General features: G+C 32.2%; 2 protein-coding genes and 1 long non-coding RNA gene across 3 annotated transcripts; 2 read left to right on the forward strand and 1 right to left on the reverse strand.

Annotated features, from left to right (window-relative positions):
- Positions 1–1,533: 1,533 nt before the first annotated feature.
- Positions 1,534–2,528, forward strand: LOC148768325 (uncharacterized). Its single transcript, XR_016032823.1, has 2 exons — positions 1,534–1,872; positions 2,396–2,528. It is a non-coding gene; the product is annotated as an uncharacterized LOC148768325 (long non-coding RNA).
- A 2,807-nt stretch (positions 2,529–5,335) lies between these two features.
- LOC105973911 (transcription factor MYB75) lies at positions 5,336–6,473 on the forward strand. The gene is made up of 3 exons (XM_012998954.2): positions 5,336–5,500; positions 5,642–5,771; positions 5,884–6,473. The coding sequence occupies exons 1-3, from the start codon at positions 5,371–5,373 to the stop codon at positions 6,377–6,379; spliced, it is 756 nt and encodes a 251-aa protein (XP_012854408.2). The 5' UTR covers positions 5,336–5,370; the 3' UTR covers positions 6,380–6,473.
- Positions 6,474–10,130: 3,657 nt separating this feature from the next.
- Positions 10,131–11,038, reverse strand: LOC105973916 (putative calcium-binding protein CML18). The gene has a single exon (XM_012998959.2). It carries the CDS (start codon positions 10,766–10,768, stop codon positions 10,310–10,312), a length of 459 nt encoding a protein of 152 aa, XP_012854413.2. The 5' UTR covers positions 10,769–11,038; the 3' UTR covers positions 10,131–10,309.
- Between the last annotated feature and the right edge of the window lie 1,456 nt (positions 11,039–12,494).

The following is a 12,494-nucleotide window of genomic DNA, read 5'->3' on the forward strand; positions in this document are numbered from 1 at the left end:
AGAAAAGAAAAAAAAAACAGTACAAGACGACATTTCATTAATGCCTCGACCCATCCCGGGCCTCCTAAATAGAGATCACAATTGACTGAGTTTGACCCAACTTGAGCCTTCTTAAGCAATCAAGATTACTTCATAGGCACATGTTCATGTTTGTTGTTACATTTAGTTATTTAATTTTGAGTGCTCATAATTCAAGTTATACTACTTGTCTTTTTATTGCATAGGCAATGTACAACACAGTTCTAGAACTTATTAAAGTTTAAATCAATAACTTTCATGAAATAGTGTTTGGTAAGTACGAAAAATTACGAACAATAAATGCTTAATTTCACTTTGCACCTTGCAAATAAATTAATAATATTTTGTATCTATGAAATACAATAAATCATATATAATGCAATCCGAATGAATTTTTAAAGCCGATGAAGGCAATTTAATTTTTAATAATATTTTTTTAGGATGCCGGATGCCAAATAAAAAAAAAAAAAAAAACTATATTCATCAATCCTTTCTAACCTACAAAGTGAAAAAAAATTAAAATACATCTTTCATCAACACATTTACAAATTATATATTTTACAAAAAAAAAAAAAAAATCCTTTATCTATTTTGTTGTCAAGTTATTTGAAAATTATATTTTCTTCCACAGATTTATATCAAATATGTTTACCAATCCAAATAAGAGATCCATCAAATGAATTGATGATTTAGTGAGCAAATATTATTTTATATTTTGATAGTAAGAAAATATAATTGTTTCAATAATTTATTGTGAATTTTGTTCTTCCGTACTCCGTACTCTCAAAACAGATTCGAGGTAGAAGGAAAAAAAAAACACTTTAATTGTGTCAAAAAGCTATTTCTCAAGATTGTAAAGTGGGATTAAAATAATGAGTCGATCACGAGGACCCTCCTGAGGTATGACCAAATAATTCATTACATTAGAATTTATAATGAGTTGATAATTTTAAGGGTATTTGTAATGACCGATACCACAAGGGTTTGTAGGTTATTTGATCATATCTCAGTGTCCCGTAATTTACTCTAACCAAAAAAAAAGGAAAAAAAGGAGAAGCTCGTACCTATCCAAAAAAAAAGGAAAAAAAAGGAGAAGATCGTGTATGAATTAGTACTGTAGCCATGTCTGATCTGAATTTGACAAAGTCAAACAGTTAATTGACAATATATTGTACCAGATCTCTAAATGTGGGATGTCTTTTATAAACGTTTGAATTTCCATACTAATTAGTATATATGTACGTACTTTATACAATATTTCAATACATGCATGAACCGAACTAGATTATAATCAACATGTCTATGAATGTCTATGCATATAATAACTCCACGTACGTACGTGTATATATATATATATATATATATATATATATATATATATATATATATATATATATATATATATATATATATATATATATATATATATATATATATATAATAATAATAATAATAATTAATGCAGTAAAAAGACAAAAAAAAAAGGGTTTATTAGGGATACCCCTTGTTCATATTTTCTAATGAGGTAGATCCAATTAATTTTTCCCTTTTTGAGATACACCCAAATTTGCCAACTTGGCAAAATATATTATATAATTTCCCTTTAATACCCCTGTTTTATTTTTTAACGGTATTTATTTCCTTAACTACGTGATATGAGATTTGCTGATATGTTGCCTAAAATCACGGAATAAATTTACGTGAGTTTATTGGTCGTTTCTATCAAATCGTGTACAATCTGTTTTGAAGATTTTCTCCAGCGTTTCATCGTTTTTCTATCGTCTTTGAAGATTTTTTCACCGGCGTGGAAATAGGATCGGATTTGAGCGTTCATTGTTGTACGTTGTTAAGCGGGTATGAATGCGTTTTTTTTCGTTTTTTATTTTCGTTGTATGTCCAGGGTTGTCGTGTACGGTGGTTAGACATTTTTAAGAGTTGTGTTGATACTTGATTCTATTAAGTAGAACGTTTTTTAACAAAATTACGTCGTCACATATATATCGTTATTTTTTGCTGATGGTGTTTGTTTGGAAGAAGATTCACAGAGTTATAAGAGGATGGTTCACGCAGTCGGACCAGAGTTGTTTTATTTGAGCGTCGTAGTTGGTTTATGCAATAATAGAAATAAATGTCTGCTGTGGTCGAGTTCATGAGTTTGATCCATATTGATAGTTGGTTTATTTGTTTACAACAGTCGATTTTAGTGTGCTCGGTAGTACATTAAAATATATTTTGTAGTCTTTTTTAATTTAGCGTATGGATTTTGCATTTAAAGTTTATTTTTGATAATATTCATGTATTGTCATTCAAATGTATTTGCAGTCTATTTAATCATTTTTTAGTATTCTGCATTTTTAATTTTGTTTCATGATTTTAGGTTTTTTCGATGGCGAATTTCGTACGGATTTTGTTGAGGTTTGGTGGGTTGGTTGCTATAAAGAGGTGTTTACGATGTAATGGCTCGGTAACTTCGGTTAAGTGTTAAACCGTTGTAATACAGTAGTATACTATTATGAATACCGTATGATACTACCATTATCATTTTATTATACTATCATGAGATTATTAATGTACTAGAGTCTTTTAACTCGACATATTGGTTTGATTGTGTTATGATGTGTTTTATGTATTTTATCAAAACCCTAGATTGAAATTATGAGATTATTAATGTACTATTTTATTGGTTATGTTGGAATACTTTACGTTGGTTTTGTTCTCAATGTTCTTGTCATTTCAGTGGTATATTGTTTGTAACACAATTTCATATCACTACTATAACCGTAATATACTATCATAGCAGATTAATGTACTATATTGAAATTATTAATATACTATGTGGTTGAATAATACGAGATCCATAGTCGATTAACGAGATCCATAGTCGAATTAGATCAATAAGATAGTCTATTACATGATATAGGGAAAATTACCCTAATTGATTAGTATTTCAAACAAACATATTATTCAGTTTCCATATATATTATTATTTTTTCATATATATTATTATTTACCCTAATCGTTTTCATATAATAAGGAAAATTACCCTAATTGATTAGTATTTCAAACAAACATATTATTCTGTTTCCATATATATTATTATTTTTCCAATAGTCAAATAACTAAACTCATAGTCGAATTAGATACATGGGATAGTCTATTAAATGATATGAAATAGTCTATTAATTTTAAAACACAAATCCGCCGCCGTCACTTCTCAAATCTAGGGTTTTGATGATTCTTCGGCCCATAGTCGATTAACGAGATCCATAGTCAAATTATACCAGTGGGATAGTCTATTAAATGATATGGGATAGTCTATTAATACAGATGTAATTCGACTATGCATCTGGTTAATCAACTATGGGCCGAAGAATTATCAAAACCCTAGATTTGAGTAATCCTAGATTTGAGTAACCCTAGATTGGAGCAGTGACGGCTGGGATTTTATTGAGGGTACTTATGTAATTTAGAAAAGTTTGGGTTTTTATCAAAATGACAAATTTAAATTTGGATCTACCCCTATTATTTGAATGTTTAAGGTTGGATCTACCCCTATTATTTGAATGTTTAAGGGGGTTATATCTAATAGACCCAAAAAAAAAAGAAAAAAAAAATTAATTCCCAACTAACTCATTATTCATTGTAATAATTCATATTGAGATCTTAATTAGAAGTGAAACATCGAGAACTGTGAAGTACAGTGGTAGATTGTACAGTAGACCCATCTAAATGCATGGCAATGGAAGCCTGTTCGTGGTTGTTTACACTTCGTTGCTTTGCATTTGAGGCTGACGTTTTGAAATACAAACCACATTCATTTTGACAAAGTTTGCACCAAAACGGCACCTTTTCTTTGACAATGAAATTAAATTATTAACAAGTGTATGTGGACTTATTATTGCAAGAAAACAACAATTCATTTGGTTTGTGATTCTCTTATAATTAATTGTTAGTATATTAATTTATTCTGTTCATCTCTATATATTGATTAGCTAGGTTATGAATTAATTTGTATTTTGATATGTAGGGTTCTTATTTGAATAAATTAAAGTGGTTTTTGTTTATATATATTTTGGTAGAAAACAGAAAATATGTATTAATGTGGAGCAATTACTGAAATTTCAATTTCATAATTAAATATTTATATATACATATATATATATATATATTTTTTTCCTCTACATTTAAAATGCTACGTAGGGGAGAAATTCTAGTTATAATAAAGTTAGTAAACATTAATGATTCGAAAGACAAGGAATTTTCTCAAGGAGGACTATGTTTTTTCAAAGTTATTCTTAATTTCCTAGGGAATGTTTTTCTTTTTAATTTGTAATTTAATGATATAAAATTTTCGACATGTGAATATCAAACAAAATTAGTCGATGCGAAATCAATGTTAAAAACTCATTTGATCTCAGTTTGTTAATATATGAGGAAACGAACTTAAACACGTATTTTTGTTCATTAATGTATATATGAAGTTCAGGTCTAGCTTGAGTTCTATTAGTTATAAAATATGTAAAATATAAAATCAAGCTACTCGAGCTCGAATTTTGTTTGGCTGAATTTAACACACAAGAAAGTAAAAAAAAAAAAACGTAAACCAATTGTTCAAACACAATTATTTTTTCATGTATGCTAGGGAAACTAAATGTTATATACATATCTGCTTATTTACGTTGTATGATCGATTGTTAATAACCTTATATCATCTCCACATAATCATACACAAGTACACACGCACCCATATTTATATGTGATTAGTGTGAGATTATTATAATTTAACCTCATTTATGATTAACATTCTCCCTTGTATGCTAGCATTATCGGCCCCCGCAAATACATTTTAATGCATTCATCTCCTACGGACTTTAATCAACTTTTTGCTAATTTGATTGATTTATTTCTTTGTGTTTTGTTCTTTTCTTCTATAAAATCATATACTTTATATATATATATTAAGGAAACGTGTATTTAATTAGAATATATGGAATACAAATACGTACGTTTAAGAAGTATATATATGATGAAATAATTAATTAAAGAAAGAGGAATTGATGTATGATTGGTAATGTATGGTATGTGGTTGAGAAACATGCACGTTTGATAAAGTCATACATTTGTCAGAAGCGAAAACTGCATTTAAATCCCCCAAATAATTCATAACAATTAAGTATTTGCTACTAGCTACCTAGTGTGCCTGCATTTGATGCACGTTCCCTAAATTTCTTCTCACGCATATTATATCTATATATATACATATATATCTATATATAATAACATTAATATTATTTATTTAAAACTCTTCGCCATATATATATATATATTCTTGCTGTATCGAAGGTGTCGGAAATGGAGAAAAACAAAAGAGTAGTTGGAGGAGTGAGGAAAGGTGCATGGACAAAAGAAGAAGATCAAATGTTGAAGAAATGCGTTCAAACCTACGGAGAAGGAAAGTGGCATCTTGTCCCTCTCAGAACTGGTAATAATCATCATATTATATATTATTATTTTTTTCAAATTTTGATTTTATAAATAATATTATGTTTTTTTCTTCTTCTTTTTCATACGATCTTAGATCTATTTATTTGTTACATATATTATATACATGGGCATATATCAGGGCTGAACAGATGTAGGAAGAGTTGCAGATTGAGATGGTTAAATTATCTGAGGCCGAATCTTAAACGAGGAATATTCAACCAAGACGAAATCGATCTCATTGTTCGCCTTCATAGGTTGCTCGGCAACAGGCAATTCTCTCTCTCTCTCTCTCTACTAATAATAAGTAATAACTGATGAACGAGCATGTTATAAGTGAAATGTATTATTTAATATTAATATATATAATATTTGACGATGCAGATGGTCATGGATTGCTGGTAGAGTCCCGGGAAGAACGGCGAACGATATCAAGAACTTCTGGAACACCCACTTCGAGAAGAAATCCACGTCACCCGCTGCCGGAGAAAGTTCAAGAATGGCCGCCGTGAAAACGATCACTGCCAATAACATCATCAGACCCCGACCTCGGACCTTTGCCAGATCACAAACAGTAGTACTACTGCCACCTGCTACAAATAATGAAAATCCCATGTTGGAAAATAACCCATCTGATTTGTTGTTGGCCGGGCCAATTAACGATCACAATCGAATTAGTAACGATGAAAATCTACCTTCAAAAGACGATGTCGACGTAGAAGAAGAAGAAGATCAAATAGATGAATGCATTCGGTGGTGGGGCAACTTGCTTGAGATATCTGAAAACGGGTCGGATCCGGGCGAGGCCTACCCATTCACTGGACCCGGACTCACAAACGACTGCGCCGCTGCCCTAGATGATTTATGGTTTAATGCTTAGTTAATATTCACCATATTTATATATATATATAAGTATATACATTATATCGATGTTGTCTTAGGTCTAATCAAATTAAAATGTTGCATGTACTAATAATTATATTATTCCTTGCGTTTCTCTGATTTATCAGTTGTAAAATTAGACTATATATCTTGTATGGGATAATAATAATAATTATTATTATTCCTTGTATTTCTCTGATTTAGCATGTCATTTAATTTAATGTCATTATAAGGGGATTATTGGCCTAGTTTTGATTGTCAATTCACTAGTAGAATTTTGTTTTTTACTACGAAATTGTTTGCTACGGTAAAAAACTGTAATAAAATGTATTTTTACTTCGGAACAATTTTGAAGTCGTAGTAAATACTAGGATTTACCGTAGCAAAAAAGTATTTGGTACGGCTATATACCGTAGCAAAGTTTTAGTTATGCCCGTATATGCTACGGGGCAAATTCGTAGCAAATGCATAGCAAAAACTTTTTTACGACGAAGTTGATACCTTTTACTACGGTTAATGGTCGTAGTAATAAGCCATTTTTCTACTAGTGATTGTTGGATGTCATACTATTATAAGAAAGTAGCGCTTACATGCAAACCGTAAATAACTTATACATTCTACTTTCGTCATTTTGCTTGCGAAAACGCGCCCAAGCCTCTAGTTATTGTCGTAGTTCCGAAATAGCTTTTCAAGTTAGCTTAGTTTGTTAGTTTTTTTATCATCACGTTGCATTTCAAAAAGTAACCCCGCAGCTGACAGACCAGGTGCTCTGTGGTGAAAATTGGGGAGTGGGTCGATCTATAATCGACCACCAACGTCGGCACTTATGTATGTGTTAATTAAATACACTATAAAGCTAAGGTATGCACATTTCGTAACGTGGTCCATTTAATTGAGAATACCTCAAAGTGAATCACTAAATAAAACTTAGGTAAATTACACCAACACCCCTAAACCACTTTTAAGGTTCCTGTTGTATCGGTAATTACAATGATCCCTGAAATATTGTTAGAAACTCTAACGGAATAATATTGGATAAATTACTCCGCTAGGGTTCTAACAGACTATTAGTTTCAGGAAGTGGTGGAGACAACATAGAGTAAGGGGGTGACATGGCTCCATTAATATTTCTTAAACCCTCTTTATGAATGTATGAATTTTCATCTATAGTAGCATTAACTGTCCCGGAAAAAAAAATATAGTGCATATCGGTCCACATGACATGAAATCTTGGTTCCAGTAATAGTGTCAGGGATGTGATTATAATTATCAATACCACATATACTTGAAAATTATTTTAGCTAGGTATAATTTACACTAAATCTTATTTAAAAACTCAATCATTAACGTAGTAATTGGAGTGTCACTATTTAGTACGTTGGCGTGCATTGATGATGTTTGACATTTCTGCATCTTCAAAAGAAACCAATTGAAAAGGACTGTTTTTAATAATAAAATAAAAATAAATATTCAATTAAGATTCGTATCTAAGTGTGCATACTTTTGGTATGGTGACATAAATGGAATGAATTCGACTTTCTTGGAAGTTATGAGGAACAATGTTAGCGTATAAACCACACTCACCACCAATTTTTTTGGGGTTTACTTCTAATTTGCATGAAATGCAGCTCGAAATAATTTAATTACTTATCAGCATTCTGCATTTTCAAAAGGTAAATTCCACTTTACTCAATGTAATTTGGTTCGATATTATTTTACTCTCTTCTATTTTTTAATGCATCGATTTGTCTTTCTATATTTGAAAAATTGTCACAACGTGGCACTCGTCGTCCGTTTTCAGACCTTTGACTTTAACACTGTTTGATCTAAGTCTGAAAATTACAAAACAACCACTCATCTCAGTTTAAATAATTAATAAAAAAAATTAAAAAAAAAAATTGTGGTTGGCGTCGTGGACTATGTTTTCTGGTTGTCTTGAACTTTTATTATCTTATTTTTTTTTTGTTTATTTTTTTTTTATTGTGTTTTTAATAATTATTTAAACTGGGGTGGTGTTTGTATAATTTCAGAGCTTAGATCAGACGGTGTTAAGGTCAAATGTCTGACAACTAGGACCACATTGAGACATTTTTTAAGTATAGAAGGGCAGATCGATGCAATCGATAGTAGAAGATGATAAATTGATACCCTTTTCAAAATTAGAGATGGTAATTTAACCCGCTCCACCGGGTACCCCCTGCCCTGTCCTGTCCTGGATTTACTGGGTAATTCCAGTCCGTTAGCTAATGGGATGGGTACGGATTTTAAATATTTCATCCATAGCGGAGACATAACAGGTACTGGTTTTGTACATATACACTCTTATTAATATAGTTGGTTGATCGATAATTATCGGTCAAACGAATTTTAGTGATATTAAAAACCATTGACCCGATCCCATAGATTAGTTAAAAGATATCACCCCCTAAAAGTATTGTCGATAATAGATCTGTTGGTGGATAAAAAACCGAGTCCCAACCCTACTTCAGTGAAATTTAAAATTTACACCGCAGCAGAAATTTATTTTTCCGGGATGAATTATTGTCACGTTATAATATATAAATTGTTAATTGCCTTGTGAATTGTGTGAACCAGATCCAATTCAGTAGACCAAGATCGAAACATATTGTGGCCCATTACGAAAAACCTATTTTACCAATTCTGGGCCATAAGTAGGACTATATCCATAATTGACCGGGTCAAGTAAAAACCCGATCCATACATCACCAGATTACCAATCCTTCCCACTTTCTCCATTAATTATTTCTTGGTTTTTAGTTTCATCCCTTTGTTCTACATGATCAAATATGCTAATTTGTTGTGTTATTCGCAGCAAAAATTAACTACATTGACTAGTGATGCTTACTCCAGTTAATTAGTAGAGAAAGGAAATTAATAGTGAAATAATTAACGGAGAAGGGTAGTTTAGTCATTTTATAATTATTTTATCTCCTATCAAAGCGACATAACTTGGAGCACTAAAAATACTACATAATGGAGAGATAGTTTGAGAGGCGACAGAACCCTTTACTTTTCATTACAAAACCAATAAACCGGAAAAAGATGGATAATTTTGTGCAAGACCTTTCGAGACAAATAATTTAGTAGGGACGAGTAATATTTAGCACATTGCTATCACTCGTATAATTTTAAAAATTTGTTATTTAAACATTTTTCGAACTTTTGACACAACCATTTACTTTTCATTACAAAAAGCAATAAATCGGAAAAAGATGAATTATTTTGTGCAAGACTTTTCGAGACAAATAATTTAGTAGGGACGAGTAATATTCAGCACATTGCTATCAATTGCATAATTTAAAAATTTGCTATTCAAACGTTTTTCAAACTTTTTAAAAATTGCAAAAATAGTCCATATGGTGTTCAGCAAGGTCTTCCAGTTTCGAGCACAAAACATTAAGAAGTTAAAGTTTCCGGACAGAAAAAGAAATTATGACGTAAATCTGTTGTCTAATTGGTCAATGAAATTGACTAAAATCCTAGCCACTCATCTTGCAGCAAACAACTCCATGAATTTTCAACCCCACTTTGCCAACAATAGAAATAAATCAAGCCCCACTTGCCCACAATAGAAATAAATCAAAGCCACAAATAATATTACCCATTATTAATTATAAGCGCGTTTCTTTATATCACGCGTTCAATGATAAATGCCATCATCTATTCAACTACCCCAACTTATTAATTAAACCCAATCAACTCCCAATCACAAATTATACTAAAAGCAATAAAACCATTAAAAATATTATTTCCATTAATTTTTTTTTTTTATTTTTTTTTTCTGTTAGAGGATTCAACCATTGGTGGACAGCAGTTTTCTTCTAATTCCAGATTAATGGAAATAACTATACAGAAACAAAAATTAAATCCTAATTAGCAGCTAATTAAATTTTCGAGAGAAATTGGATCACGAAGTCCGAGTCATCATCTTCTTAAACTCGTCAAAGTTCATGCATCCATCGCCGTCGACGTCGAAGGAGGCGATCATCTTCCGGCAATCCTTGACGGAGCACTTCGTGCCCAGACTCGTGAGCACCGAGTGCAACTCGGTGGCGGAGATCTTGCCGTTCTTATCCTTGTCGTACAAGGCGAACGCCTCCTTCAGCTCCTCGCCGTCGCCGCCGGCGCCGCCGAGTTTGTAGGCCCTGAACTCGCTCCGATCGATGAATCCGTCGCCGTCCTTGTCGAGCTCCGACATCAGGCGCGCCGCGTCGGCGGCGGAGGTGGAGGATCCGAGGCTGCTGAGGATGGCTCCGAGTTCGGTTCGGGAGATTTTTCCGTCGCCGTTTTTGTCGAACATGTTGAAGACGCTCTCCGCTTGCTCTTCTTCGGTGAGAACGACGGCCGCCGCTGATTTTTTCTCCATTGTTGAAAATTAAAATCAAAGAGAGGAAAAAAGGGGGAAGATTTCTCGAGGAATTAGGGTTTTTTTCTCTCTCTCTCTCTCTCTCTCTCTCTCCGGGTTTGCTACTGTGTACTTATAGGGACGGGCAACGCGGTTTTAGTACGCGTGAAGTACAGATTCAGTTTCTGAAAAAAGATTTTGTTTTTAATTAACTTTGATTAGTAAATCTTGGTAGCAGTGATCTGCTGTGACGCGGTATATCTTATTTAGTGTGTATATTGGATTTGATTTTGTGATGGGGGTTTTCTGTGGACTTATTCTATATACACCCTTAGGGCATCTTCTGTCGAACGGGGCGGCTCTCGCGGGGCTCCCTCAATCCCGACCCCGACCCCAACCCATTTCTCGTCCAGCCGATCAATCTATTTCTTCCATTTTTTCCATCACCACTCTCACCATATAATAATAATAATAATAATAATAATAATAATAATAATAATAATAATAATAATAATAATAATAATAATAATAATAATAATAATAATAATAATAATAATAATAATTTTAAGAATATTTACAATAAAATTAATATTTTAAATTAAAAAAAAAACGAATTAGAGAAAAAAAAAGGAGAAAACAAAAGTAAAATAAAAGACACTAATAATGAAATGAAAATAAATAAAGAAAAAAGAAAGAAAAAAAGGAAAAAAAAAAAGAAAGAACTAAAATAAATAAAGAAAAGATACAAAGAAATAAAAGAAAAAAAATAAAAAAAGAAAATGCTAACGTTGAAAGAGAAGTGGAAAAAGAAAAAGAAAAAAAAACAAAAGCAGAACGTGAAATTCACGTGGGAGAGAGGCGCGTGAGAGCCAAGGGCTTATGCCTGGGCTCAATTCACCCTCCCCAGTCGGGAAATTCTATGTTACACCTGGTGAATATAACCAGGCACCATAATTAATAAGATTCCCACTACGGGTTCAGTTATGGCCCAATGGGTTTTAGAATTATAATTATAAAATAAATAAAAAAGGACACATGTCAAGAAAAGAGTCACCCGGTAAAAATCACCGGGTGTAGCATCGTATTCCCCCTCCCCAGCCCCACCCCCTACTCACTAAACACCTCAGCCCGACCCCACCCCCTCCCCACCCCCATTCCATAGGAGATGCCCTTATGTATCAATAATTAGGGATAAACTCAAGCCAAAATCATCATTTAGCATATTCCTGCAGAGACAAAAGTACTATACTATCTTTATATAAAATATTCGGCAAAATGTTGTATTCAACTTTTCTGGTCCTACATTTAGCATTTTCGTAGATTTATTTATTTATTATTATTTCTTTTTATTTATTTGTTGTTATTATTTTTTAAATCAATAATTTTAAAGGGACTGAGCGGGTGAGATGCACCCAATTCCATTAGTTTTAACAGATTCTTAAACGGCCGCTATACATTGACAACCACAACGGGGTAAAGGGCTTAAATTGATATCCGAGGGGGTGAAATACAAAACTGGTAAACTAAAGGGGGTTTAAGTGCAATTTACCCAAATATATATTATTTATTAGTAGCAATTATTCAGTTTGAGTTTGAGAGGTTAAAGCCAATCTATAAGTGACACGTTCAAGCACAGACTTTGGGAAACTCACTGGAACAAAATATTTAACAATAGAGGGTTTTAATTATGGATTAATTAATTAGTAATTAATTTAATAGAGAAGAAACAAAGTGGTAGTTGTATGAG

This window comes from Erythranthe guttata, chromosome 8 (genome assembly GCF_056151865.1).
Source record: "Erythranthe guttata isolate IM_541 chromosome 8, IM_541, whole genome shotgun sequence".
NCBI classification, from domain to species: domain Eukaryota; kingdom Viridiplantae; phylum Streptophyta; class Magnoliopsida; order Lamiales; family Phrymaceae; genus Erythranthe; species Erythranthe guttata.

Coding starts and splice junctions, on each gene's coding strand:
- LOC105973911 (XM_012998954.2), top strand. CDS start 5,371: ATGGAGAAAAACAAAAGAGTAGTTGGAGGAGTGAGGAAAGGTGCATGG. Junction 5,501..5,641: donor TCTTGTCCCTCTCAGAACTG/GTAATAATCATC, acceptor GGCATATATCAG/GGCTGAACAGATGTAGGAAG. Junction 5,772..5,883: donor CATAGGTTGCTCGGCAACAG/GCAATTCTCTCT, acceptor TTGACGATGCAG/ATGGTCATGGATTGCTGGTA.
- LOC105973916 (XM_012998959.2), bottom strand. CDS start 10,768: ATGGAGAAAAAATCAGCGGCGGCCGTCGTTCTCACCGAAGAAGAGCAA.